Here is a 23,654-nt window from a genome sequence, read left to right as displayed (position 1 = left end):
CGTCATTGGTACTTCTCAAATGCTTGTGCGACTTTGCCGTCCGCCCTTGTAGTTCTCGAGGTGCGCGTGTCCGACTGTGGTACTAGGCGTAGTAGTCAAGTGATCCATCCTGCTCCTCGTCCCTGAACACATGGGGTTTACGGCCGCGACTATACGCAGCGAGAGGCGGAGGCCGCAGTTGTCATTCCTACTAGCCATTTGCCTCTGGTCTGCTGGAAATGCCGCCTGCCGCCTGCGAGATTCGCGAGGTATGACCAAGCTGCCTCCGACGTATCTGTCGCAACCAATGGCTTGTCCCCGAGCCTGTCGGTGCGGCTGATGTGCCTTCCGACAGGCAATATCAAGAATTAGAGTCCGACAATGCAGCTTGCCCAAGTCATCCGCCTGTACGGTACGCCCACTCGCTTGGGATTCCAGTCAGAATGGACGACACGGGCGGCAAGGTTGAGAAACACGTTGTGAATTAAGGGCCGACGGTGTGTCGCGGCCAGGTGGTATTCGGACACCTGGGCAGGCATCGGATCCCGTTGTCTTGAAACCTCGGCGAAGTAGTTCGTCCCATGTGCCGTGACCTGAGAGGACGGTGAGAGCCCCGGCGTTCACAAAAGAGCATCTGCCGAGCAATGCAATTTCCTGTCGTGGATTATAGTCTTGTGCTGTAGTCCAGGTATTATTATGATGCACAATCCTAGGTCGGGGCAGCAGTTGTCCACCAGCGACATGTTTCCAGCTTGGCGGGATTTGCCGCCGCCATCAGGCTGGCGTGCTTGACAGCGGTTGGGTCTGCAAGGCCCATCCCCGTCGTCGGTAGCGACTCAGGTCCAATGGGCAAGTGGAAGCGGAGCTGGATCTGACAAGGCTAGCCGTGTTGCTCTTTACCACTTGAAGACATTGTCGCGAGTGCATCCCTGCTGCCGACGGGAAGCTTTGACATCCGCAGCTTTGGCACCACTGGGCTGACTGGCCTCTGCGCCGAGCTGGAGATTGACGGGAGGATGGGCCCACATTCGCGCCAGGGGAAGGACAGCCGAATGCGCGTAATGACAGAGTGAGTGATCATATTTGCTTGCGTGGCCGCGTGTGGAGATGACAATGGCTCTGCACAAGCCGTAATAGCGCCTGCTGTGTAATTATATCTTGGGCAAAAAGTGTTAGATCTCTAGGTCGCAACAAAACCTTACCGTCCAGACTCGACTCAGGGCACGCGAAAACTGACAGCGTGTGAAGGATACGCACGCATCTGGCTAAAGGCTCCTCCTGGACAAGGATTGTGGACATGACGGGCACTGGACAGGAGCCAGTGCGCCCCGAATAGTTACTGTACCTGACTTCGCCGATCCCGACCGGTTGAACATGACGTGAGGAGCTGGTTCGGCCAGATGAGCTGCGGTTGGGATGTCGTACGGATGCGAACGCTGTGCGACAGCTTCGCGCCTCCCTTGGCCACTAAGAGCCACGTGAGGAATCCATGGGTTCAAGACTAATCGAAAATTCTTAGTCCAGTGTCAGCCCGTGAGATTGCTGGGCGGCTGCCATGTGGCGTCGAACTGAGTTGAGACAAATGATCTTAGTCAATATCGAAGACACGACAAGCTACACAGTAGGCATATGTCTGTCATGTCTCAAGCAGCCTAAGACACAGCCCCAGCCTCTTATCTAGCTGCAGCTCCGTGGTATCACCAGCTCGCGCGGCGTCAGATGTCACGATGAATCGCAATGTGTAGGCTAGGGCTTGGGAGGGCATCCAGAAATGCAGACTCGATCACCGCTGTGGGAAGCCACAAAGGTGTCAAGCAACAACAGCAGCCAGTATCGGATGCACTTGGACGAATCAAACATCAGTCGCCCTCTCGATCGTGTTGCCCATGCATGCATGACCTGTAGATCGGATGGGCAGCCTTGCCAGAATAATCAGAGTCACCCACCACCCACAGCGCGCAACGCGGGTGAACCTCGGGCAAGCGCTGTGGGTAAATGATGAATTTAATTCCGCCTACGCGATTCCGAAGGCCTCGCTGATCGCTGACCCCCGTGATGGGGCATACCCACTTGTGACTTGTGGAGTGGGACGACAGGGCCTCAGGACATTTCGAGCGTCCCGGCTGGGGAGCGTGTGGCGATGAGTGAGCAGCCATACTGTTCACCGAATCCTTTTGCGTTAGGACTGTGTTACACGGGCAGGAGGCGGTAGCTGGCTGGCGCATTGTCCTGGATCACAATGATATTTGTGCTTGGATGATTTGTGTCCCTTGCAATTGCTTGTGTAAATCACCAGTTCCGGGGCAGTGTTAATTTCCCGCGACAATGGCAGCAGCGGCGCAGGCCAGCCCCCGGGCCATTTCGGCGCTTGTTTTTGTTGAGAGACCCGTCCTCAGTTATTTCTGTAATCTGTAGGAAAGGGCATCCTCGGCAGTGGTGATGCAGCGCGGAGGAGGTAAGAAAAGGGGATGGGGCCCAAGAGGACGGGGTCGAAGTCGGCTTGTGGAATATCTATCAGCCTGGTCACGTCTCCGAAAACACACGCAGGTGGAGTCGGGCATGGGGCGTGAGGGTGTATTTTGGGTCCTGAAGCCGCACCGTGACCCCACGACCATTATCGTCTCACGAAGCTGCTTGCTTGCTTTCGAGGCGTAGGGTGGGTGCGTGCTTGGGCCCGCATTCAGGCCCGCCTAGCTCCCCTGGCTGCCTGCGGCTGGCCGCAAAACTGAGGCAATTATCTCTCTGGGCGGGTAACCGCAGGTGGTGAACCACTCGTCCCGTCGACCGACACAGTGGTTCCGTGGCCGGGCCCGCCTCTAGTAGATTACCGAGATTGACAGGACCCAATTGCTAGGTAGTACGTACCGGCGTCGTAGCCCTCCCGCGACGCCTTGTTCCGAACTGCACCACGGGAGAGAGAGGGTGGCAGGCAGAGGGCCAAGTCGCCGATGCCAGGTGATGGCGGGCAGCAGGGCTCTCCTGGCAAAGGACAGTGAGTGTTTGTATAATGTCCGCGGTAGCTTGTTCAACTGTAATCGGTCCTGGGAGAAGGTCAATTGTGCAAGGTGACGAGGACCGGACCGGAACCAGGGTCGCAGAGTCGCAGGCTCGCATGGGATGGGGCCAGAGCAACCAACCCAGGGGCCTGACTTGACGAGCTTGGACGAGGCTTGTCCTCCGTCACCACAATGGACGCGGCGGGGGACGTGTAGCAAGGGAGGGAGACTTGGGGATGCGATGGCGTTCCCGAGTCCAGGCACGGAAGGCTCGAATCTTGGGTGAGACATGGAACAGAGGGCCGGGCCCCGATTATCCATATCTCGGTTCTCGTCACATCGTCTCTGGTTTACTGCTGAAGCCCAGGGGGGGGAGGAGGGAAGGAGACGACGTTGTGTGAATTTCGCGGTCGCCCGGCCAAGCAAACAGCAGCGACGGAGCGAGGTCCTGTAGGATCTGGACCGGGGGGCCGGGGGCCGGGGGGTGGGGGTGGAGGGTGCACGGGGAGGTGGATAAAGAGGAGTTCCAATCTCGGTGAAGGAATTCCCAAGTTGACGGACAGCCTGCACAAAGTACAGTTGGCATGGAAAATGGCGGGCGGGTGACGGACGGGGAATCGGGAAGCCACGAGACAGCCTGGCTGCTGTGCCTCCTTCCCTGTTCGTCTTGGATGCCCTCTTTCACCCGTGCCTGGCCGTCTGTTGGGGATGAATTGTGTACTGAGGACGGGCACGGAGTACAAAATACGGAGTAGTGGACCAGTACGGAGTAGTGGACCACTCCCCACTCCTCACAGACGCGCGCATGTTACGTAATTGCAGCCAGGTCCCTCTCTCCAGTGGGGCAAAGCCGCTCCAGGGGAGCAGACAACTGACAAGTTGCACATGCCAGAACTGTAGGGGAGTCAATACTACACGTGTAGTACAGTAGACTCTAGGCTGTTCCCGTCATTGTGCTGTCTGACGTGTCAAACCCGAGAGAAGGACATGCACCTAGCTCCTACCGTGGTAGGCTCTGACGATGGGGCTGAAAGAGGAGGCGAGGTCCCATGCCGGTAGCGAGTCATGTAGACGTCAAATCTTGGATACAGAGGATGGGGAACAATGACGGGAAGCTACGGAGTACAGTAGCGGAGCCGTCCCTGACAACTGCCTGCCTGCCAGCCTGCGACGGCCGGCGACCCCCAAGACCGCCCAAGACCCGAGAGACTTGCCGACAGGACGACATGATGGTGGTCTTCTACCATTAGGGAGCAGCATGCAGTCAACAGTGTCATCACCCGCCACGCCCGTGACTTGAGGAGAGCAGGACTAGCCAGTAGTTGGCTGTGGAGTGCGCAGATCATCAGTCCCAGTGTTGAAGGACCGAGGTGCTCCCTAGCTCGGGGGCCCCCCTGATGAGTAATGTTGCAGTGGCTAGCGATTCATTGTAAATGTCGCAGCAGCCTGCCCGTTACTCGCAGCAGATGTGGGTGGTGGTAGGGAGGCAAGGAGGTTTTGAGGGTCGAGGCAAACACGAACACGAGCAAGAGGGGAGTGCGTGCGGAAGAGGAGGTGTGCACATGTGCCCTTGTTGAGGAAGGTATTGTGCGTGCCCACTCTGGTGACGGATGCAGCCAAGTCAGTCACTGCACCGTCCGCAATGGCATAGCAGGCCACATTATGTCCCTCACCAAAGAGGCTTGCACCGCGAGGAACCCGTCGTCTGTCTGATCTAGTGTGGTAGGCTGGAACGCGGACGGGCAGAACGGGGTGGCACTGGCTTTTCTTTTCTTCTTCTTTTTTTGATTTTTCCTTTTGGCTTTCGGGAAGCATGTCAGAAAGATAGTTTGAACCTTGGTGAGCGACTGGTCGACGGCCGGTCCGGGGAGGCGCTTGACTGGTTCTTGGGTAACACAGATCCCCGAAGGGAACGGGATCGGGAACAAAGGGCTCGAGGCTCGCGGTCGTGCACATGGATGGTGCGGGATGCTTAGCTAGGACGAAACCATCGCGGGCTAGCAGGCTGGCTGGCAGGCGGGTGGGCGCCCAGGACATCCCAGGTTCGGGGGCGAACCGGGGCAGGCCCTGGTCCATCAGACGTCAAGCCGCGCAAATGACAGGAGGTTGGAAAACGGATCTTCATCGGCTGCACCCACCGCCCACTCCCTGTCAGGCCCTGCTGCCAGGCTGCCAGGCTGCCAGGCTGTCAGGGCTGCCAGGAGGAGAGAGACACCGAGAGAGAGAGAGGCACCCTCCCTGCCAGCCTGCCAGCCTGCCAGCCCTGGGCGTTCCACCCCACACCCCCTTGCACGCTCCGACCCCCTGCCTCCCACACCCCCACCCACCTCCAGGCTGGCCAGAAACCGGATGACAGTGCAAGCGAGCCCAATCGCAAGCCTGCGCTTGTCAACTGACAGCGAGCCTGTCATGCCAGATCGCCCGTAAATATCGTCCTTCCCGGCAGATCTGCAGCCTGAGCCAATCGCATCTGCCCCCGGGCATCCCAGCACCACGTCTGGTTCTTGACAAGTCGACTGCGGCGCAGCACGCCTGGGCGCTCTCCAATCGCAGCCGCCCGTGGTCGGAATCGAGGCTCACGCCGCGATTTTGACACATCCCATCATCTGTCAAAAGGCTTGGGCATTAGGTTTGAGATCAACATTCCAGATCTCGGCTATCACGTGCTGGTGAGCCCTCCTTGGCAGGCCCTTGTCTGCATGACAGCCGTGCCCTGGCCGATGGCCGCCAACTGTTCCATCCTGCCCTTCGGAGGGTGGTGGGTGCCGGGTGGTTAGTGGACGGGGCCTTGGGTCCATTGCCGTCACACCTGTGCTGGCCCGTCGGCCTTGCTGTTTATTATGCTGATGCTGCTGCTGCGGCTGCTGCTGCTGCCATCACTCCTCCTTCGGGACCAACACTCAAACAGGAGCGGCGAATGCGGGCGAGTTTCCTCATTTCGGCCTCTGCTAGTCAGTGTGGGCGTCACCGCGTAAGCTCTGTAAATTCGATCCAAGTTTTGGCTTTGGCAGTTTCGGGGGCGTCCGCTTGGCATCCCAATAAACTTTGAGATCCCCAGCTGGTGGACCCTGGTTCCCAACATGTCAGTGGCGGTTGAGCTTCCATGGACTCGGGGTAGACTGCCCCTATCTTTAGACCGGGTGGGTGTCTTTCTTGTCCAGCGATGGGCGGGTGGCCGGCGGCTCGGCTACCGCAGCGACAATGCGAGATTGATTACCCCGTTGGCTGGGCGCCGTGGACTCGCCGCCAGCGTCGACATCATTGACCACGGCCGCCATGGGGCTAGCTTGTGGTGTTGCATGCATTCTGGGTCAATCAGTGGTGTTTCTGCGCCGTCACGCCTCGCTGTCATGGGCCGAAAGACGTTGACCATCTTGGTAATGGCACCGAGTGGCGTGCTGTCAGGCGTGAAGCGACACACGTCAACGTTTCGAACCCCCTGTTCTGCAGGATGGCAGAACAGATGAATCTGACGTCGAGTGTCATCTAGAAGCTAACCGGGCTGATGTTTGAACTGTTCGCAGCACGCGCCTCTTGTGTTCTTCCCAAATGTTTAGGCTGATCTGACGTTGGCGGTGTTGCTGAGCGATTGGCTGTACGATGAGACGGTGTCTGCTGACAAACGAAACAAAGGGTAGGGGCCCCGACTCCGCCTGTACTGTACCGAGTACACACCCCTACCCAGGCTGGCAGGCTGGCAGGCTGGCAGCTCAGGCCCGGCCATGGGCAACACCTGGTAGAGCCCACGACTCGGTACCAACACAGGCCGCCGTTGCAGGAAACTTGACCTCGTGTGTGAGTATTTGGGACGAAGAGGCGTGAGGCAGGATCATGACCACGCAGCTCAGGAATCATTCGGTCGAGCTTGCGAGAGCTGTCATTGTTTGCCGTCTGCATGGTTTCACCGCAAGACCCTTGGCGGAAGCATATGACGGTAAAGCATCACGCCCCCCGATGGTCTCGGTTGTTGCCTCGTCCGCGGCCCAGGCGGAGGGAGCGTGGTTGCGTGGGTTGCGTGACGAGCCCGGGCGCGGGTGCGGGTGCGGGTAGAAGGCAACCAACCCAGTGTAGCGTTGCAAGATGCGAGATGCGGATGGGGAGCCATCATCATCATCATCATCGGTGTGTCATGGCGGCCGGAAAAAGGCACTTCGAAAGCCACCACGCTTCGACGTCAGCACTGGAAGCTGCACGTCGAAAAAGCCGGCGAGGTACCACAGTAGGCGGCAGGCTAGAAGGCGGGATCCACAAGCCAGCCCAGGGTTTAGAACGGGCACAGCGAGGTCAAAGGGCAGACGGCAAAACCGAGGTGCTGGTACGCAGGCCCGTTCCCCAAGGGCCGGGTCGGGAAGGCTGGAAGGCTGGAAGGGCACAGGACCAGCCTGCCCACACTACCACACAGACGGACACAAGGCACAGTGCACGCTAGAGGTGGCCGAAAGTCATCGGCCTTGAGGTGCACCAGCCACAGCTGCACCAGGCGGGAAACGGAAGTCATAACGTGGAGCGCGTGAGTGCGAGTGAGAGGGATTGTGTGTGTGTACGACCAGCCTATGTACGGAGCGCATACTCACACACTCTCACTCACACATGCCATCCTGTACGCAATCAACTTACTCGCATATGGGGTGGGTGGGTGGATGGATGGATGAATGGGTGTGGGCGGCAGGGAGGATGGTTCGCGGACGACTGTGCTATGTGCAAGGGCAGATGACGATGGGTGGGTGTATCCCGCAGTCTGGGCGGTGGAATCTCCAATCAAGCCAGATCCATCGGGTAATTTAATCGCTAATAAGGCAGAGATCCAGACTAATATTACGGGATCGACGTCGATGGACGGCCATGACGACCTGGACAGCGGGAGTGGTGTGGAAATTCAAACAGTCGATTTGCAGGGGCAGCAGATAGACGCAGATAGACGCACATGATGGTAGATCTGGACATAGACTACGGAGTACATGCACGCTCCTGCCACACCTGGCCTCCCCCATCAGCCTCCCGAGGACGTGAGATACCTCGACTCGTACAGTGCACACGGCCTCAGCCTCACTGTGCCAACGTCTAACCGAGGCCAGGCCAGGCGAGGCCAGACGGACCGACCACATGCATGGCATAGCACACCCACATACGGAGTAAGCACTCATTGTCATGTCTGCCTACGTAAAAGGCGAGCGTGCAGAGGCCCGCGGCTAGTCAGTTACCGTGCTGGGCGCGGGCTTGGGTGCGGGCATGTGTGGGCGGATGCAGCATGGGATTTTAGTAACTTTTCCATTTCCATTTGCATTTGCATTTGCACTTAGACTTGCACTTGCACTTGCACTTGCACTTGGGTTTGCACTTGGATCGTGTCCGCACTATTTGAATTTGTATTTGCATTTCTGGTCCTCCTCCCGCCCGCGCCCAGCCTGCTCCCGTTTCTGCTAAACAGCAAGCGCCGACGCCTTGACCACATCATGACATGTATCTACGGTAGCATCTGCGGTAGCAGCCTCGACGGATCTCTGCGCTACCTACTCAGGCTACTTTAGCCCCATCAAACGTCTTTCTCGCTGCCGTTGCTCCCGGTCGTCGTCTCCAAGCCTAGTCCAGTCTAGTCTAGCTTAGCCCCTCGGGACGGATCTGTCTGTCTGTCTGTCTGTCTGTGTCCAGATGTCTTGTCTCTTGTCCAGTCTCGTCGTGTCGGTGTGTCAGTCAAGTGCCAGGGGCTAGACAGGCCAGAGGGCCTAATTACCGTAGGCCCGGATCGGGGACAGAATGCAGCAGAGAAAGACACTGCTCAGAGGCGGATGGCGACCACACGCTGCTTTTGCTCGGGATCCTCGCCAAGTGCCGTGCGTGTCCATCCATCTACACTACAACCCGTGCCTGCGGATCGCCCCTCTGGGGCAGGTCTGGCCTGGCTGGCTGGCTGGCTGGCTGGCTGGACGCACTCTGGCACTTCTGGCACTCTGGCGCTTTCCCATCATCGTCGGGCCCCTGACCCGGGCTCCTCCTCCCCCTTCAGGCCTGTCTCCTTCTCCATCCGTCCCATCCCAGCCCCACCCACGAGCCCTGCACCTGGCACGACGCAGCCCGGCAAAGGGACGGACGCCACCAAGGTCAATGGCAGGTCCGCAGCGGGTCTGCTGCCATGGGGATCCCTGGGGTGGGCTCTGATACCCTCGCACCCTCCACGGCCCCCCAGGCCCCCCCTTCCCATGCAACGGAGCCCGGGAAGGTAGCACTGACATGACCCACTTTCTCTCCTGGGCCCCGGCCTGGCACCTCCCAGATGTACTTTGTACCTTTTTACGTGCATGCAGCAGCACGCAGCGACCAGTTGCAGCACCGGTGGGTGCTCTTGTCATCCATACCCATGTCTCGCATGTCTGGGCTTTTTCAGGCTTAGTCCCTCCAGTCAACGGCACCTCTGCACCTCTCCACACACCCAGCATCTCGACGTGCTGGGATCATACATGGCCATCTTCAACACCTTATTACTCTACGCAGTACCTTGCTCTTAAATTGTTTCCCTCCTCCCATTGTTTAATCCTCCCGTCCGGTACCTGGCGCCTGCCTCACCCTCCCACCACCCCTTCCTCTCCCACCCCCACAGCATCCCCTACCTCCTTGTGACAAGGACAAGAACGAGAGCAAGACCCGAGGGGTACAACATACAACATACATACACAGTACCGTCCTGGTGCCGTACAATATACAATATACATCAGGCCCAGAGCTAAGCACCTGTCAGTTTCACAGTGTGCTGGTCCTGCTGCTCGTTGAAGATTCATCTCAGCTTCCGACACCTGCGACTCCCACACCCCAGCCCGCCCATCCGCCCACCCCAGTCCACTTCCCGCGACTCTCAGCTATTACCCCTTTAGGCACAACCCTCCTGTGCGTTCGTCCGTTACATTGGCGCCTTCGACCGACTCTTGTACTCCGTACACTCGTCCCTTATTAGTACCTTACTCACGAGTTCATGACGCTACGGCACTTGGTGTCCTACAAAAGGATTCATATCTGCCTCCCGTCCCACCCTGCCTGTTACTGGTCATATTCTTCTATTTACAATTCACCCTCTCTCCCCACCCACACCTGACCATTCGAGAGAAACATTGTCGACCTGGACTGCGTCTTACCCTCTCTCTCACTCACCACCCTGCAATCTCGCTCAAACTCACCAACCAACCATCCAACCACCCGGCCGTCTATTCCAGTCTTCTCGGAACCACCATCACACCACCTTGGAGCCTCCTGTTCTGCAGCCCAAACTCGTGATCTGATCCGGGCTTGTCTGAGGTAAGACACCTGCAGCTTACGCGGTGGCAGGGCCAGACATAGACTTCCGACCTGGGTCTTCCTCCCTGGTTGGCTGGCTGTGGCTGGCTGGGTGGCTGCCCCCGTCTAGAAAATCTCACACGAGAACCTGCTAATCAGTGAACTCAACTTTAGCAGCCGCTGAGCACATCCCAAGGGCCAACGCCAGCAGGTTATGGAATATAGTCCTCCGGGGACTGCAAAAAAAGATTCTAGTCAACGCCAAACCGAGCAGCTTCCCACAATGTCGATGATCGCCATGGTCACCCCCACTCCCCACGCACCCTTTAGGCGGGACTACTGGGACGAGGGCCGGTCCACAGAGTACTCCTCCTCCAGGCCAAGGTCTGATGCCGACAGGGTCGCTCTCCCATCCATTCGACAGGTAATTTCTGGTGTCTTGTCTGTCAGCTGTCGTAGAATTTGACTGACCACAGCACCAGGCCTTCCCCGAGCTGCAACTCCAGATCAGACCGCAGGACGCCTCAGGGAGGACGCCATCATCAGCCACCTCTCCAACTGGACCTGCAACAGGAGTGATGACACCGCCAGAATATGTGCACTCGCCCAGCTCGAACAAGCGGAGGCGCCTGTCGATCGACGATGAGAGGGAGGAGCGTGCCAGTCGGGTACCCAGGCTCTACAACAGCCCCCCACGAGCAGCAGAGAGGCCAGTATTCCGACAAGCCTCCCCACCACCAGCACCCGTCTCCAGGGCACATGCCGAGCACTGGGCCCCATCGAGTTCCAGGACGAGCCCTTACGTACCCAGTTATGGTCTCCCAGCAATGCGAGCATCACCGGTGGCGATGGAACACGTTGAGCGTCCCGAGCCCCGGCCAACTCTGCCGAGTTTCCCACCCCCGATGAACCTGGAGCGTGGTTCTGCCCCATTGCCACGAGTTCGTGGTCACTCTAGCGATGATTACCTTCAGGAGGCTCCGAGACAGGTCATGATGCACCCAGCCGACTCAAGGATGGAGTACCGACAGAGCCCTTACGCATACGGTTACCACCACCCCTCACGCATGCAGTCACTCTCCATGGGCGCGATCCACCCACTAGACAGGACACCCTTCTCAGCAGTCGGCTACGGTCCTCACTACCAAGAGTACATGCGCTTTGGCGAGCTGGGAATGGGCATGAGCGGAGATAACAAGCAGCGGAAGCGGAGGGGTAACCTGCCAAAGGAGACGACAGACAAGTTGAGGAACTGGTTTGTCGGTCATCTACACCACCCATACCCGACCGAGGATGAGAAGCAGGAGTTGATGCGCCAGACTGGCCTACAAATGAGTAAGACGCCCCGAAGCCTCTGAATACTTCGTTCACCTGTTCAGCTTCCTAACCTTGCATGTCTAGACCAAATCTCAAACTGGTTCATCAACGCCCGCCGCAGGCAGCTGCCGGCGATGATCAACAACGCCCGTGCCGAGTCCGATGCCATGTCCTCGGGGCGCAGCCAAGACGGCAAGGTCCTTCCTTCGACCGAGCGTGGCGACTACGACGTTGATGGCAAGCACCGAAATAGCCCTACCATCAGCGATGGCGGCGACAGCGCCTTTGACGATGAGCTCGACGCTCGCAGGCAACCACCACACCTGAAGCGTGGCGGAAGCTACTAGGTCCATCACGCAGTTTTCAGATCCGAACGATTATGTACTACCACGCATGATCTTGATTTGGGATTCTATTCACTTCGATTCACTTCGAATCTTTGTATGCGGCATTGTACATATTATCGACCACATCGTCCATATACGGTGGCAAAGACGTAATGATATTTACCAACCGGGGGGGGGGGCACTTTACTTGATTTCCCGGTTTCCTCACGGCATGGGAGGTACAACGACACCTGGGGATACGTTGGGATGGGCAACATGGGGTGGGGCCTCGGACATCAGGCGGTCAAATCTGGAGTACATTGTTTCTAGGGTTTATTTCTGGGTGGGAGGAGGAGTGGTTTCTGCAATAGACAGAATCTGGGGGCATCTGTACAAATCATCACGCGGAATCAGAGGGTTCTTCGGATTAGAGAAGACACCTCTGGCATCACTTTGGCTCAGGAGTATCGCATGGTCGGGGATTATCCTTTCAGGGCTCTTGTCTCCATCAGCATTTTACAGGACAGGACAGGCATAGTTGGAGCAGCAGAATCACAAAATTTCACAACAGTTATGAACAATATTACCACTGCCACTATACCAGTCTTACCGCTCAAATTATCAGTCCATTTTATGTGCCTCAACCCGATAGTGGGACTCTTGTGAACCCAACGCCAGCCCAACGCCGCCTTTTCGATGCCCACCGCCCCAAGACAATGTAGTCAAGTAACACAGAGACAAAATCACGAACTGACGTCTCTGTCTTGTCTCAAAACCGCCGCGCGGTATGTTTGGTATACCCACCCCCCTGCCGCCATCATCATCATCGGCGCCTCCTCCTCCTCCTCCTCCTCCTCCTCCTCCCCAGAACCAAAAAGGGTCACGCGCGCGTGGGTTAGACTGCCAGAGTGAGAGTGCTCGCCGTCCTGGGCGCCTTTTAGCTCCACGAGATCCCTCTCCTCTTTGCTTTGTCTCGCCCCATGTGCGGCGGGTTCATGCGGCGCCTGCAGGTGCGTTGCTAGGTACTTTTGGTCTCTGCTGCCGCATGCCCGGGTGCTTTTCCTCGATACCTTTCCATGGTGCCGGGTTCCAGGGTTCTTTTCCTTCGCCGTCTCTGTGTGTTCTCGCTCATTTGGAAAAAAAGCAAGGCGGGACGCAAAGAACCTTGCGTGACTCCCTCGCCCAATTCCCACCCCGGCGGCGGCGGCGGCGGCGGCAGCAGCAGCAGCAGCTGTAGCATTACTTCATTGTTGTACTCTTGAACCTTTCTCTTCTCTGCGCTCTTCTCTTCTCTCTCTTGTCACACGCTTCCTGCGAACGCCATGCGGCAGTTGTCTCGGACGACAATCTCTCTGTGGCCAAGGCTGTGGTTCGACACACACCTCGTTCTTTTGCATTCTTTCTTTCCTTTTTCCTTCTCTCAGCTGGTACCTGCTACTTCCGTCTCTTTCCCTCCGATCCCGCTCCCTCGCGCCCTGGTCTTGTTCTGCTTCCTCGTGGACGCCGGCCAGAGTTCCTTGTGTGACCCCAATGTAGATAGATACATGCATCCTTGCGTATGTGGTGTGCATGGGTGTGCATACCGTAGTTATATACATACGCACATACATATTTACATGGGGGCAGGGGAGGGCCGACCAGGGCGTGGCACACGACAACGGGATCTTTGCTTTTCCATTTATCCTCCTTCCTTTTTCTCTCCCCTTTCCCTTCCCCCTTTTGCCTTTCTTCCTCGGCTACTGTTCCCTGGAATTCTTGGGAAAAGGGAGGGAGGGAGAGAAAGAGGTGGCCGAGGAATAAACACCCACTAATCCTTCACCTCCTCACCCTGGCACCCTTACCCCCGTGTCTTGCCCTCCTTCCCCTAACTTACACCCACATGCCCACATACCGTGCTGTTCTTACCGCCCGCCGGATCCTCGTCACAGGTAGATTAGTGCCCAAGGCGGGACACCATCGGGGACCTGGGGCGGTGTCGAACTTAGGCCCGGCGGCAGCAGCAGCAGAAAGACAGCAGGGCTGTCGCACGGGGCCAGATGCTATATTCCGACGAAAGCCACATGGCTATTTCAGGTTACGCAAAAGACGCGGCCGGTGACGCTTGGGGGGTTGGTTCGGGCTTGTGCGTTTGATCTACCGGTCGCCGTTCATGTCTAGTTGCTAGCCTCCCGCTCAACCTTGGAACCGTCCCCCACTGGCTGCCTGTCTGAGGAGCCTGGAAGCCAGGCTCCCCCATACAGTTGCGGAACCACTTGGACGTTGTGTAGGTTTGTTGGGCTCGCAGTCACAGTTACCCAAGTCGGACTGGGGGCTGGAGCCCTTGTGCGTGACTTGACAACGTGATGGTGGCTTTGTTTCCTTGTCTTGACCTGGCTTGCCTTACCTCGGTACTTTCGATCGATATCGAATCGCGCCACGAGCTCTTGTGTGCCGATCACCACTATAGCTCATGCCCGCTTTTTGTCTGACTTTGCGGGGACCCAGAAAATCGAAACGGAAGGAGGTCCCTTGCATTCCCGCTGATTTTGACGGCGGCAAGCCGATTTAGCCTCTCCCATGCTCACGTATCCCTCGCTCCGTCTTTCGTCTCCACACGCCCCCTTCCAGATGCTTGCTGCTGTGGCAGGCTCATAACTGGGGCATTCCCAGGAGGGCGCGGCCTCCTCTCGCCTTGCAATTTAGAGACACGCCCATGAACATGTGCCGGCTATCAAGCCGTATTCACGATACACCAACTTCCAAGGTGATATCGCGCAGCCTGGGATTCGTCACCAGTACCGTGGATGACCCAAAACCAAAAGTAGAAGCTCGGATCCTTCCCTCAATGTAGCCCTGTGGATCGAGAGGGAGAGCTGCCCATAGGGCTTGTAGGCGGTGCAGAATGCGACACTAGGGGCGTGCCGTTGCGACCTGCCATGCTCCTGAGCAATTTGGGGGCGTAGGATGGACCCAGTGAATGCACCACGCACTGGCGGTGACGGCGTGTAATTATGTGCTGCCGAGGGAGTGAGCTGAGCGGTAATGAGAGGTTAAAGCAGCAGTGCTACAGCACTTGACCACGGGCTACCGGGTCGCCTCATCACACATACACACACACGACATGGCACGACGTGTTGTCTCTCGCTTTGCTGCTACTCGTTGTTGTTACATGTGCCTCAAAGAGGTTGCGTGGCAGGGCGTTCAACCGCCCCCCTCCCCTCCAAAGAAACTCCGATCACAGCCATGACAACACTGGTTGACTAGGCCGTAGGAAGGGGCTGTCACCCGGAACCGCAGAAGACAAAAAGGGTTCAGCGCTAACGCATGCCATGCTGTGCTATGCGATCGTGGTGGTGGTCGACGTGCTGCTGATCGCTGGAAGGCTTGCTGTAATGTACAGGACACACTATGGGCTGGGTTGAGCTTATAGGCGTACAGGCGGCCGACTGGCAATTGCTGCGACATCAGCCGGGTGGAGCAATCGCCTTGGATCCGTTGTTGCCACAAGTGCTTCCTGAGGGGCCGCGCAGTCGGCTGCTGGAGGCTATTCGGGGAGTGGGAGGGGGTGGCCTGCAAAGCAAACAGGATGCCACAGAGCACCGCCAAGTTCCGCCTCTCCTCGGATCTGCAGTGGCTGTCGAGCAAGCTCGATCCACGGCGGGCTGGGCTACTGTCACCCAACAGTCCAGGCCAGGCGGCAGGTGGCAGCCGCGATGGGCCAATGAGAGTTTGTGATCTCACTCGGATCGCGAGCGATGGAGTTGCAGAGCATTAGAGCTTGCGAAGGGGTATCTGAGATGCTGACTGCTACGGTGCCATGTACTTTTCTGGTACTGTGCAGGGATATGGTGGCGGCGGGTGAGGTATGTTTGAAGATCTACCACAGTAGTCGAGTCAAGCTAAGATCTCGGCCTTTTGCGCGTTGCCGGGTGCCGTGATGGAACTCATTATGGCTAAAGAGGGGGGCTGAATTGACGGCGCCAGTTCAGACTCTCGGCGAGCCTTCAACCGGCGGAAAATACGTAGTAGAGGAGACTCGGAGCGCCCACGGCCTAGTCTTGTAAGCGAAGGTTCCGTCAACGTTCTAGTGGAATTCCGCTAAGGAGAAGCCGACCCGAAAACACAGTCAGGTGCCATGACGACGCGCTCAGATCGCAACGGCGCCAGCGTGCCGTGCCAGGAATGGGGCTTGAAGCATCGACCAGAGGTAAAGCAAGGTTTCACATTTTCACATTGGCTGACAATGACACCTCGGGAGGCGAGCATGACGGGGGTCAAAGTGTTTGAGCGGCCGCAACAGAGCGCAAGAGGACGCCTGTACCCCGGTGCTTGGTACAAATTTGGAGGCTACATTGCAGGTTGCCAGCGACGGTGACTCCATGACGCGAACCAGACTCGCGCTCATCGTGTCAAGGAGCGAATCCGTGTAGTGGTCAGGGCAACTCTGAGCCGTGAAGCGAGAGCCGTCGGCGGGTCTGTAGAATTTTGCAGCTGGCCAGGTGTCCAGGTGGCCTGAGGAAACAGAGGCAGCTCGAGTGCGTGGCTTCACTAGCACAAGTGTCAGCTGAAGGTGAAGCCGGACCTGCGGGCATGAGGACATGGCAGGAGGGCATCCCTGGCGGGTCTGCTGCCAGGCTGCTGGGCTGACTTAGTTCGAGACGCGGGCACTTCCCGAGATTCCTCAGCACCGTATAACAATGCCTGCAAGTGCTGCCCTGAGGGACTGACAGTTGTGATATGTGACAGGAGTGTGAGTGTGTGCCCCATGGGCCAGGATGGGGCCTCCCACCTGCAGGGCCGAGAACACTCGCGTGGGTACGTTCTAAGCGAGGCTTGACAAGTCAACTCAACAGCGAGATCTAGTGTACACTATGGTGGGCATGACCATCTGGTGGTGGTGGAGGTGGTGGAGGTGGTGGAGGTCACTGGCGTCGAGGAGGATGGCGAGAAGGGAGGCATCAGGAGGAGGCATCTCAAATGCCCATACTGTGTGTGTATCCGTGTCAACATCGTAGTACTGTAGAGCAGAGGACATGAAAGAATTACCTACAAGTATCTGACGAGCACCAGGCTGCATTCACGGCATCCATGGACTCGACATTGTTTGGTTCGCGTGGGCGTGGGCCCGCCCCAAGGTGTGGGGTCTGTCACCTCTACACTAAGCCCGGCGGCGGAGGGAATGGAAGGCACTGGCTGACTGGCTGACTGGCCGACTGGGAGCGGGAGGGAAGCAGGCGCGGGCAGGGAAGCAGTGGGGACAGTGTGGACCCTGCACCAACAGGGATCAGGGTGGGTTTGATCGGCCCTGACAGTCCGACCCGAGATTTCCAACCGCTCACCCTCTTCTGCCTCTCAGCCTTCCTCACAGCCCTCACCAACAGACAGCCAGCCTGACAGGGTCATCGAAAGGAGATCTCCGCCGCTAAGACGAGCCCCCTGCTGCCTGCTGTGTGCCTCCACACTGGAATGCAAGTGAGAATGTCTTGTCTGCAGCGTGCAGCAGCCGAGATACACTACATCAACACTCTCTCCCACTCTCCCACTCAGCCCACTCCCGCACATTCTCGATATTGTGTGTGTGGCTGCATGCAGCAGATGCTACGGCAGACTACCTGAGCGAGTGAGCGAGGTACTCCGTACTTGCAGACCGAGGGTCAGTCATCAGCCACGCTTGCCCGAAAACTGTTGAGCATCTCCTGTTAGCTCGCCGTCCGGGAATTGCACCGGAATGAAGACATGGCATTCACATGGCCCCACCACATCCTCGGGGACTTCAAAGGTCCACATCTGAGACGTGGTGATACGATTTCTCTCCCTCCCCCTCCCCCTCCCCCTCTCCCTCTTCTACACTAGGCCCATCCATCCTCGACAGGCCGACATTGGTAATCCTCCTTCAGGCGTGGCTTGGGCAGAAACCCGCAGTGGAGACGCCTCCGCGTTGAAGCCCAAGACCACGGGACACGACAAGTCATGGTGGTGGTGGCTGGAACATCCTGCCATGCCATTGTCAGCGTCGATGGGCCTCATCGTGGTGGACCTGAACCTGTCACGACTCACGACGTCGCGCCTCGCTACCTGGCAATCGTTGTCCTGCAGGTCGACGCTGTCTGCGGCTGTCTGCTCTGGCTCAGATGTCCCGTCCCGTCATCCCCTTGCCGTTGAGATACGCGAGAGCTGATCCTGCAGTGACAGATCATCGTTTTCGTTGCCAGGACACTTTGTTGTAGTGGCACCCTATCAACTGCCCAGCCCATCGGCCGTGGCTGGCTGGACTTCGAACAGCAATACAGCCGGTGAGCACACGACATGACTGCTGCGTCCTGCATACCACCTTCACAGTCAGGGATGTCGGCCCAGCGAGGTTGTGACAAGCCGGCCCCAGTCTGAGGTGGGATGTCGACAGCGCATCCAATTCGCCAAATCTCACCGGAAATCTAGGGGCCTCTGGACCTGCGGCCACCTCGAGCTCTGCGGCGAACCTGCCCGGCACCAATCTGGGCGCCACCGATTCCCGGCCTGGCCTGCATACCCGCAGTTGACCGGTCTACATTTGTCCGGTAGCGACTGTCACTGCGTCGTCGTCATCAAGATGGCCCCAGCCCACGTCCGCCTGATGCACATCTCACCGGCTGCTGTCAACCAACACCGGTTCCAGGTGGCAACAGATCGTATTGGCAAATACAACGGCGGCTTCGACATCCGGGGCTTCAATTCATCCTTGTGCATTTTAGCCACCATGCCGAAGTGACAGGTGATGGCCGGGCTGTTTCGTAATGCAGCCGACCCTCCACCTGCCCAAGGACTAACAGAATCCAGCGCTTGACAGGGTCCACTTGCCGCCATCAATCTTGCTGCTGTCGTTGTCACCTGCGGCAGTCGCAATACCGTGCGCAAGCCTAGTGGCTGGTTGGCGCTTTGCTGATCTCTGCTCTCTGCGCAGTATTCCGTACGGAGTATGTACAATTCGCCAGCCACCTGGTCAAAAGCTAGCCGCAAGTCAGCCAGCCAATCCAAGACACAGTCATACCCAGAGGTCCGGCATGAGGCTAACGACATGCTGCTTGCCGACGGCGAGCCCTCGATCTCGGGTCATCCCTTGGGGAAGCCCCCTCGAGGAGGCCCAGCAATCCCGTGTTCGGGTTACCGCCTCCAAGCTAGCCAGCCGATCAGCGCTCTCGGGCTATCAAGGACTCGTCGGCGGAGGGCTCTTCTGGACAGGCGGTCAAGAGCGCCCCGTGTCTTGTCTCGACTTCCCCCATCATCGCACAAGGCTCGATGTCCCGGGGCCGGTTTCACTGTCTCAGCTGGATCTGAGACTTGAGAAACACGACTGGCAGGAGAGACAGACACATTATGGACATTGCCCATGAATTGCTGACACGTGCGCCACGAGTCTCAGACTCCCGTCTCTGCGGATCGTCTAGAAGGCAAGTCCCGCCGGCTTTTCAGCTTGTGTTTTACAATCTCCGCGGCCCGGCGGGCTGGGTTGGGTACCAGTGATCTGTCTGTGCCGTCAGCGAACATGTTTGACGCAGGGCCGTGGTTGACAGCCCAGCCCCAGCGACTATTTGGGGTTAGTTCGCCTGCTCGGGCTGTCAGAGCGTTTTTGACACGGGCTCATGACCTCGGCGCGCCCAGGGTCCGCGTGGGGGACGAGGGCCGGCCGCATTCCTTGGCTCGTCGGGTACGGTACCGACACTTGCACTGCTGTACGCCTTGTCTCAACTGGGCGTGACGGAGCCCGTTGGAACCTATTTCTATAGCCCGCCACGTCCTAGTGCCGTGAGTTCATGCCGTGTCGTTCCGGGGACGGCTTTGCGCGGGAATGGGGTGCATGATGAACGAACGGTAGCAGGAGCATGTTCAAGTTTGTAGTTGTAGTCAAATTCAGCCCGGGCGACAGCAATAGAAAAGTCTGGAAGCGGTCTCGGATCCGAGACCGAAGGTGCGGGGCGAACCGCTCGCAGACAGACGGCATGGGGCTATACCGCAACCAGCGAGCGTGTGCTATCAAGGGTGTCCGTGCGGATGACCTCATTGCCCATCGTTGCTTTTCGGCGTTTTATTCTCCGCATGTCAGGCAGGTCACGAAATCTGGGGCAAGGCTGGAGGACCATTCCTGGCCTCGTCATATGCTTGCCCCGAGCCAAAACCCGAGATATTGAAATCCACAACCCGCAGCCTTGCAGTCCACTCTTGCAAAGGCAGACGCGAGTGCAGTTGTCAGGGCCTCAGCCTCGTCGTGGGGACGAGCTCAAGTCAATGACGTCACTACTTCAGCCTCAGCTGCCGGTACTCGGCTCAAAGTCCGTCCGCCTAAGATGTCCGAGGTGAATCTGAAAAAATGACCGGATATCATAGGAGGAACTTCTTTTTAGCTGGTAGGCAGCCGTTTATGGCCACAATCACGTGTTAATTGATGAGCTCATCCGTCTCTGTCAGCTTGATATCTTGTAACACGTGCCGACTGACATGATCATATGTCCTGATGCCCTCATGACTGCGGAGGCCACGGTCCACCATGCCGAGCGAAGATCTGCCGTCAACCGATGCGGCGCCGGACCCTGAGTCGGGACCCAACACCGGGCTTGAATCTTTGGCTTGCGTGTCGTGCCGGGCCCGGAAACTGAAATGCGACCGAACAAAGCCGGCATGCACAAGGTGCACCCGAATAGCCTCGGAGTGTTGTTACCCGGAGTCCAGGAGGAAGCCCGCTTTCAAGCGGAGGAACGTCAAGGAACTTGAGGAGCGCCTGGGTATGTCTTGTCACTGGAACCCGCAGTGAGGAGCCGGACCGGTTTGACTGAGACTCTCATCACAGCCCAAGTGGAGGTTTTACTGAAGGATGCGCCCAAGAAGGCTTCTGTTTCCGACGAGGTCCCTGAGGATGTGCCGCCTTCCCAGGTCCCGGATGCTCCAGCCCAGCGCTTACAGCAGTCGTCCATTCCTGACGCTGCAGACGATCCGTTCAGCTGGAGCTATGGGAGCGGTGTTCCTGGGCCAGCAGCAAGCGAGGTCCCCGGCGCCAACACTCAGGCTCCCCGTCCACGAGCACCTGTCTATCCTGAATTCTCAATGGCCGACATTAAGTATAAGCATCGGGCAGAGAATGCAGGCGCATCACGGAATGAACTCCTGGGGCTAGGGCTCTTTGAGGCCATGCCCCCAACCGAAATGATTGAGGACTTGCACAGGACATTTTTCACAAAACAGCACCCACTGAACCCTATCATCCACCCCGGCCGTTATATGCAGGCTTTCCACTCTGGAGGACACCTACGCCCGCCGATGGCACTCATTTATGCTGTGTGGACGATGGCCACGAACAGCCATGAGAAGTACTCGTCATACCATGATGCATTTCATCGAAGAGCCCGCCATTACCTCGAGGAGGACGAACTTAGGGGAGAGGGAGAGCACTTTATCACGGTGGCCCACGCGCAGGCCTGGGCTCTTCTCGCCACAGACGAGGCTCGTTGCAGTAAGCAGCTTTTGCATATAATCGTAACCCCTTCAAGAACAAGCATGCACCCACAGCCTATACGACAAATACTTTACGGTCTGTAGGTTCTGAGAGAAGCTTTGCCCACGTCGCGGCATGCTACTCGCTGTACTGGCATGTGGCTTCTTCTTTGTTCCTCTGATAGCTAATCCCGGATGCTGTAGTGTGGTTCACGCGTGCGGCCATGAGTACGGCCCGCTGCATCAAGCTGATTCATATGATGGGTCTGCACCGGTTGGACGACCCCAATGCGGCAGCAGAGCTGGCGCCGACAATTGCCCCTCCAAGAGATTGGACCGAGCTGGAGGAGAGGAGGCGAGTGTTCTGGGGGGCATATTGTGTTGATTCCCATGCCTCGATCAGCACCGGCTGGCCAAGCTTGGTCGATATGAGTGAGGTCAGTTCACCCAATTCACCATGCGCGTCGATGAGAACCTATGTGCTGAGATTCTGATAGGTTACAACCCATTTGCCCAGCTCCGAGGAGGCATTCAACACGTGTACGGAAGAGACGACCTCACGTATCGAGGACGTGTTTTCGGGGGCGTCGTACTCATCATTCGCGGGAGCTGTGGTGCTCTGCTATATATTCAACGCGATCCTAAAGCACGTCCATCGTACTAAGCCTGACGACGGCCGAGACAACTACGACTACGGCAGGTACTGGAACAAACATAGGGAGCTGGATAATATGTTGTCAAGTGCCTTTATGTTCCTGCCAGAGCGGTTTAGGCTACCCAAGAATTTGCGAGACCCTGTGGCTGTTCACACAAACCTCAATCTCCACGCATCAGTCATCTGTCTGCATAACAGCGCCTATGAGATGACAAAGGAGCATGACCTTCCTGATCATGTCAAACAGACAAGCAAGACACGAGTCTTGACGGCGGCCCAAGAAATTGTGACTGTCGTCAAGTTGACCAGCCACTCGAACGTTGGATACAAGAGCCCGCTCGTCGCCCTCGCGCTCTACGTCGCCAGCTCAGTCTACACAACAATGTCACAGGACGACGGCATGCAGCCGGACTACACCTCGAACCTCGAATTTCTCCTAGTTGCAATGAACGCCATAGGCAAGCAGCATGTCATCACCAAGTCGTTCCTCACACAGGCGATCGTCGATCTGCAACGCGCAAACCTCCTCGGCCATGTCCGCATCCCACGAATCGAGATGCCTGACACGCGCAAGATAGTCACGGCATGCGGCAACAACATACCCCTCTTCGCCAGGTCCAGACTCTCGAGGATCGCAGACATGCAGCCGCCCCTCCCCGGACTGCCCCTCAGCAGCCCGGCCAACGTCCAGGAGATGGAGAAGCAGATCCGGCAGGTCCTCCAGTGGGACCTCCAGGTGCCGCCGGGCCGCCCCGAGGGGCAGGACGGGGGGTACGCAAACAAGCGCAAGCGCATCGCCGTCTCCCCGGAGCCGACCTCGGCGTCGCAGGGCCTGACGCCCTCACTCTGGTTCCAGCCGACGCAGGCGACCGAGGCGACCCCCTCGGACACCACCACCACCACCACGGGGGGGTCGTCGTTGTCTTCGGACGGCAAGTCGCCGCCAGCCGGGGCAGGGAGCGCCGCGGCGGCCCAGTTCAGGCTCCCGCACCGCGCGGGTGGCTCGTCGGCGGGCTCGTCCCCGTCCGCGGCGGCCAACAGCGCCTCGACGCCGACGACGCAGCCCAGCTCGGGCGTCAGCCCCGGCACGACCACCGGCGGAGGCCAGGGCCTGGCGCAGGCCGGAGCCGCGGGGACGATGCCGGGCGGCCCCCGGGAGATGACGGACCCTTTTGCGGCTCAGCAGCAGCAGCAGCAACAACAAGAACAACAACAACAACAACAAGCACAGATAGACATGAACTTCTTCCAGGGAATGAGCGCGTGGGACGGCCCTGGTGACCCGTCCGTCTTGTTCTCGCAGGTGGCGGCTGCCATGCAGGGCGGCGGCAACGTCGGGGCTTTCGAGCCCATGCTGGACGACGACAGCTGGATGATGATCGGTGACGCCGGGCCCGGGGCTGGTGGTCCCCCGTGGGATACGGGCCCGGGCGGGACAGGGGGTGTTGGCTAGGGGGGAGGGAGCTGGCCGGCTGCGAACGGGTTTATGCGTTCGTTGTGAGCGAGGGTGATGGGCTGTGGCATGTTGGTAGATACCCCCCTCATTGGGCATCTTGCGAGGAGTCCGTGTGCGTCTTGTGCGTTTTTGTGAAGCATGTAGAACACGGTATATTCGCCACTTTATTTACTTTTTGCAGCATATCATATACGTTGTTAATCAAAGAGAGCCCTCATGGT

General features: G+C 58.1%; 2 protein-coding genes across 2 annotated transcripts; both read left to right on the top strand.

Moving 5' to 3' along the window:
* Nucleotides 1-9,336: 9,336 nt before the first annotated feature.
* Nucleotides 9,337-12,495, top strand: KVR01_004176 (uncharacterized protein). Its single transcript, XM_044782929.1, has 4 exons — nucleotides 9,337-10,259; nucleotides 10,416-10,662; nucleotides 10,721-11,573; nucleotides 11,640-12,495. Exons 2-4 carry the CDS (start codon nucleotides 10,453-10,455, stop codon nucleotides 11,900-11,902), a joined length of 1,326 nt encoding a protein of 441 aa, XP_044646340.1. The 5' UTR covers nucleotides 9,337-10,259; nucleotides 10,416-10,452; the 3' UTR covers nucleotides 11,903-12,495.
* Nucleotides 12,496-20,252: 7,757 nt separating this feature from the next.
* Nucleotides 20,253-23,645, top strand: KVR01_004470 (uncharacterized protein). Its single transcript, XM_044794779.1, has 4 exons — nucleotides 20,253-20,616; nucleotides 20,682-21,341; nucleotides 21,527-21,759; nucleotides 21,820-23,645. Exons 1-4 carry the CDS (start codon nucleotides 20,382-20,384, stop codon nucleotides 23,428-23,430), a joined length of 2,739 nt encoding a protein of 912 aa, XP_044646634.1. The 5' UTR covers nucleotides 20,253-20,381; the 3' UTR covers nucleotides 23,431-23,645.
* The last annotated feature ends 9 nt before the right edge of the window (nucleotides 23,646-23,654 follow it).

The sequence above is a fragment of the Diaporthe batatas genome, assembly GCF_019321695.1.
Source record: "Diaporthe batatas strain CRI 302-4 chromosome Unknown Contig00004, whole genome shotgun sequence".
In the NCBI taxonomy this organism is placed as follows: domain Eukaryota; kingdom Fungi; phylum Ascomycota; class Sordariomycetes; order Diaporthales; family Diaporthaceae; genus Diaporthe; species Diaporthe batatas.
This window is presented reverse-complemented; position numbering and strand designations above follow the sequence as displayed.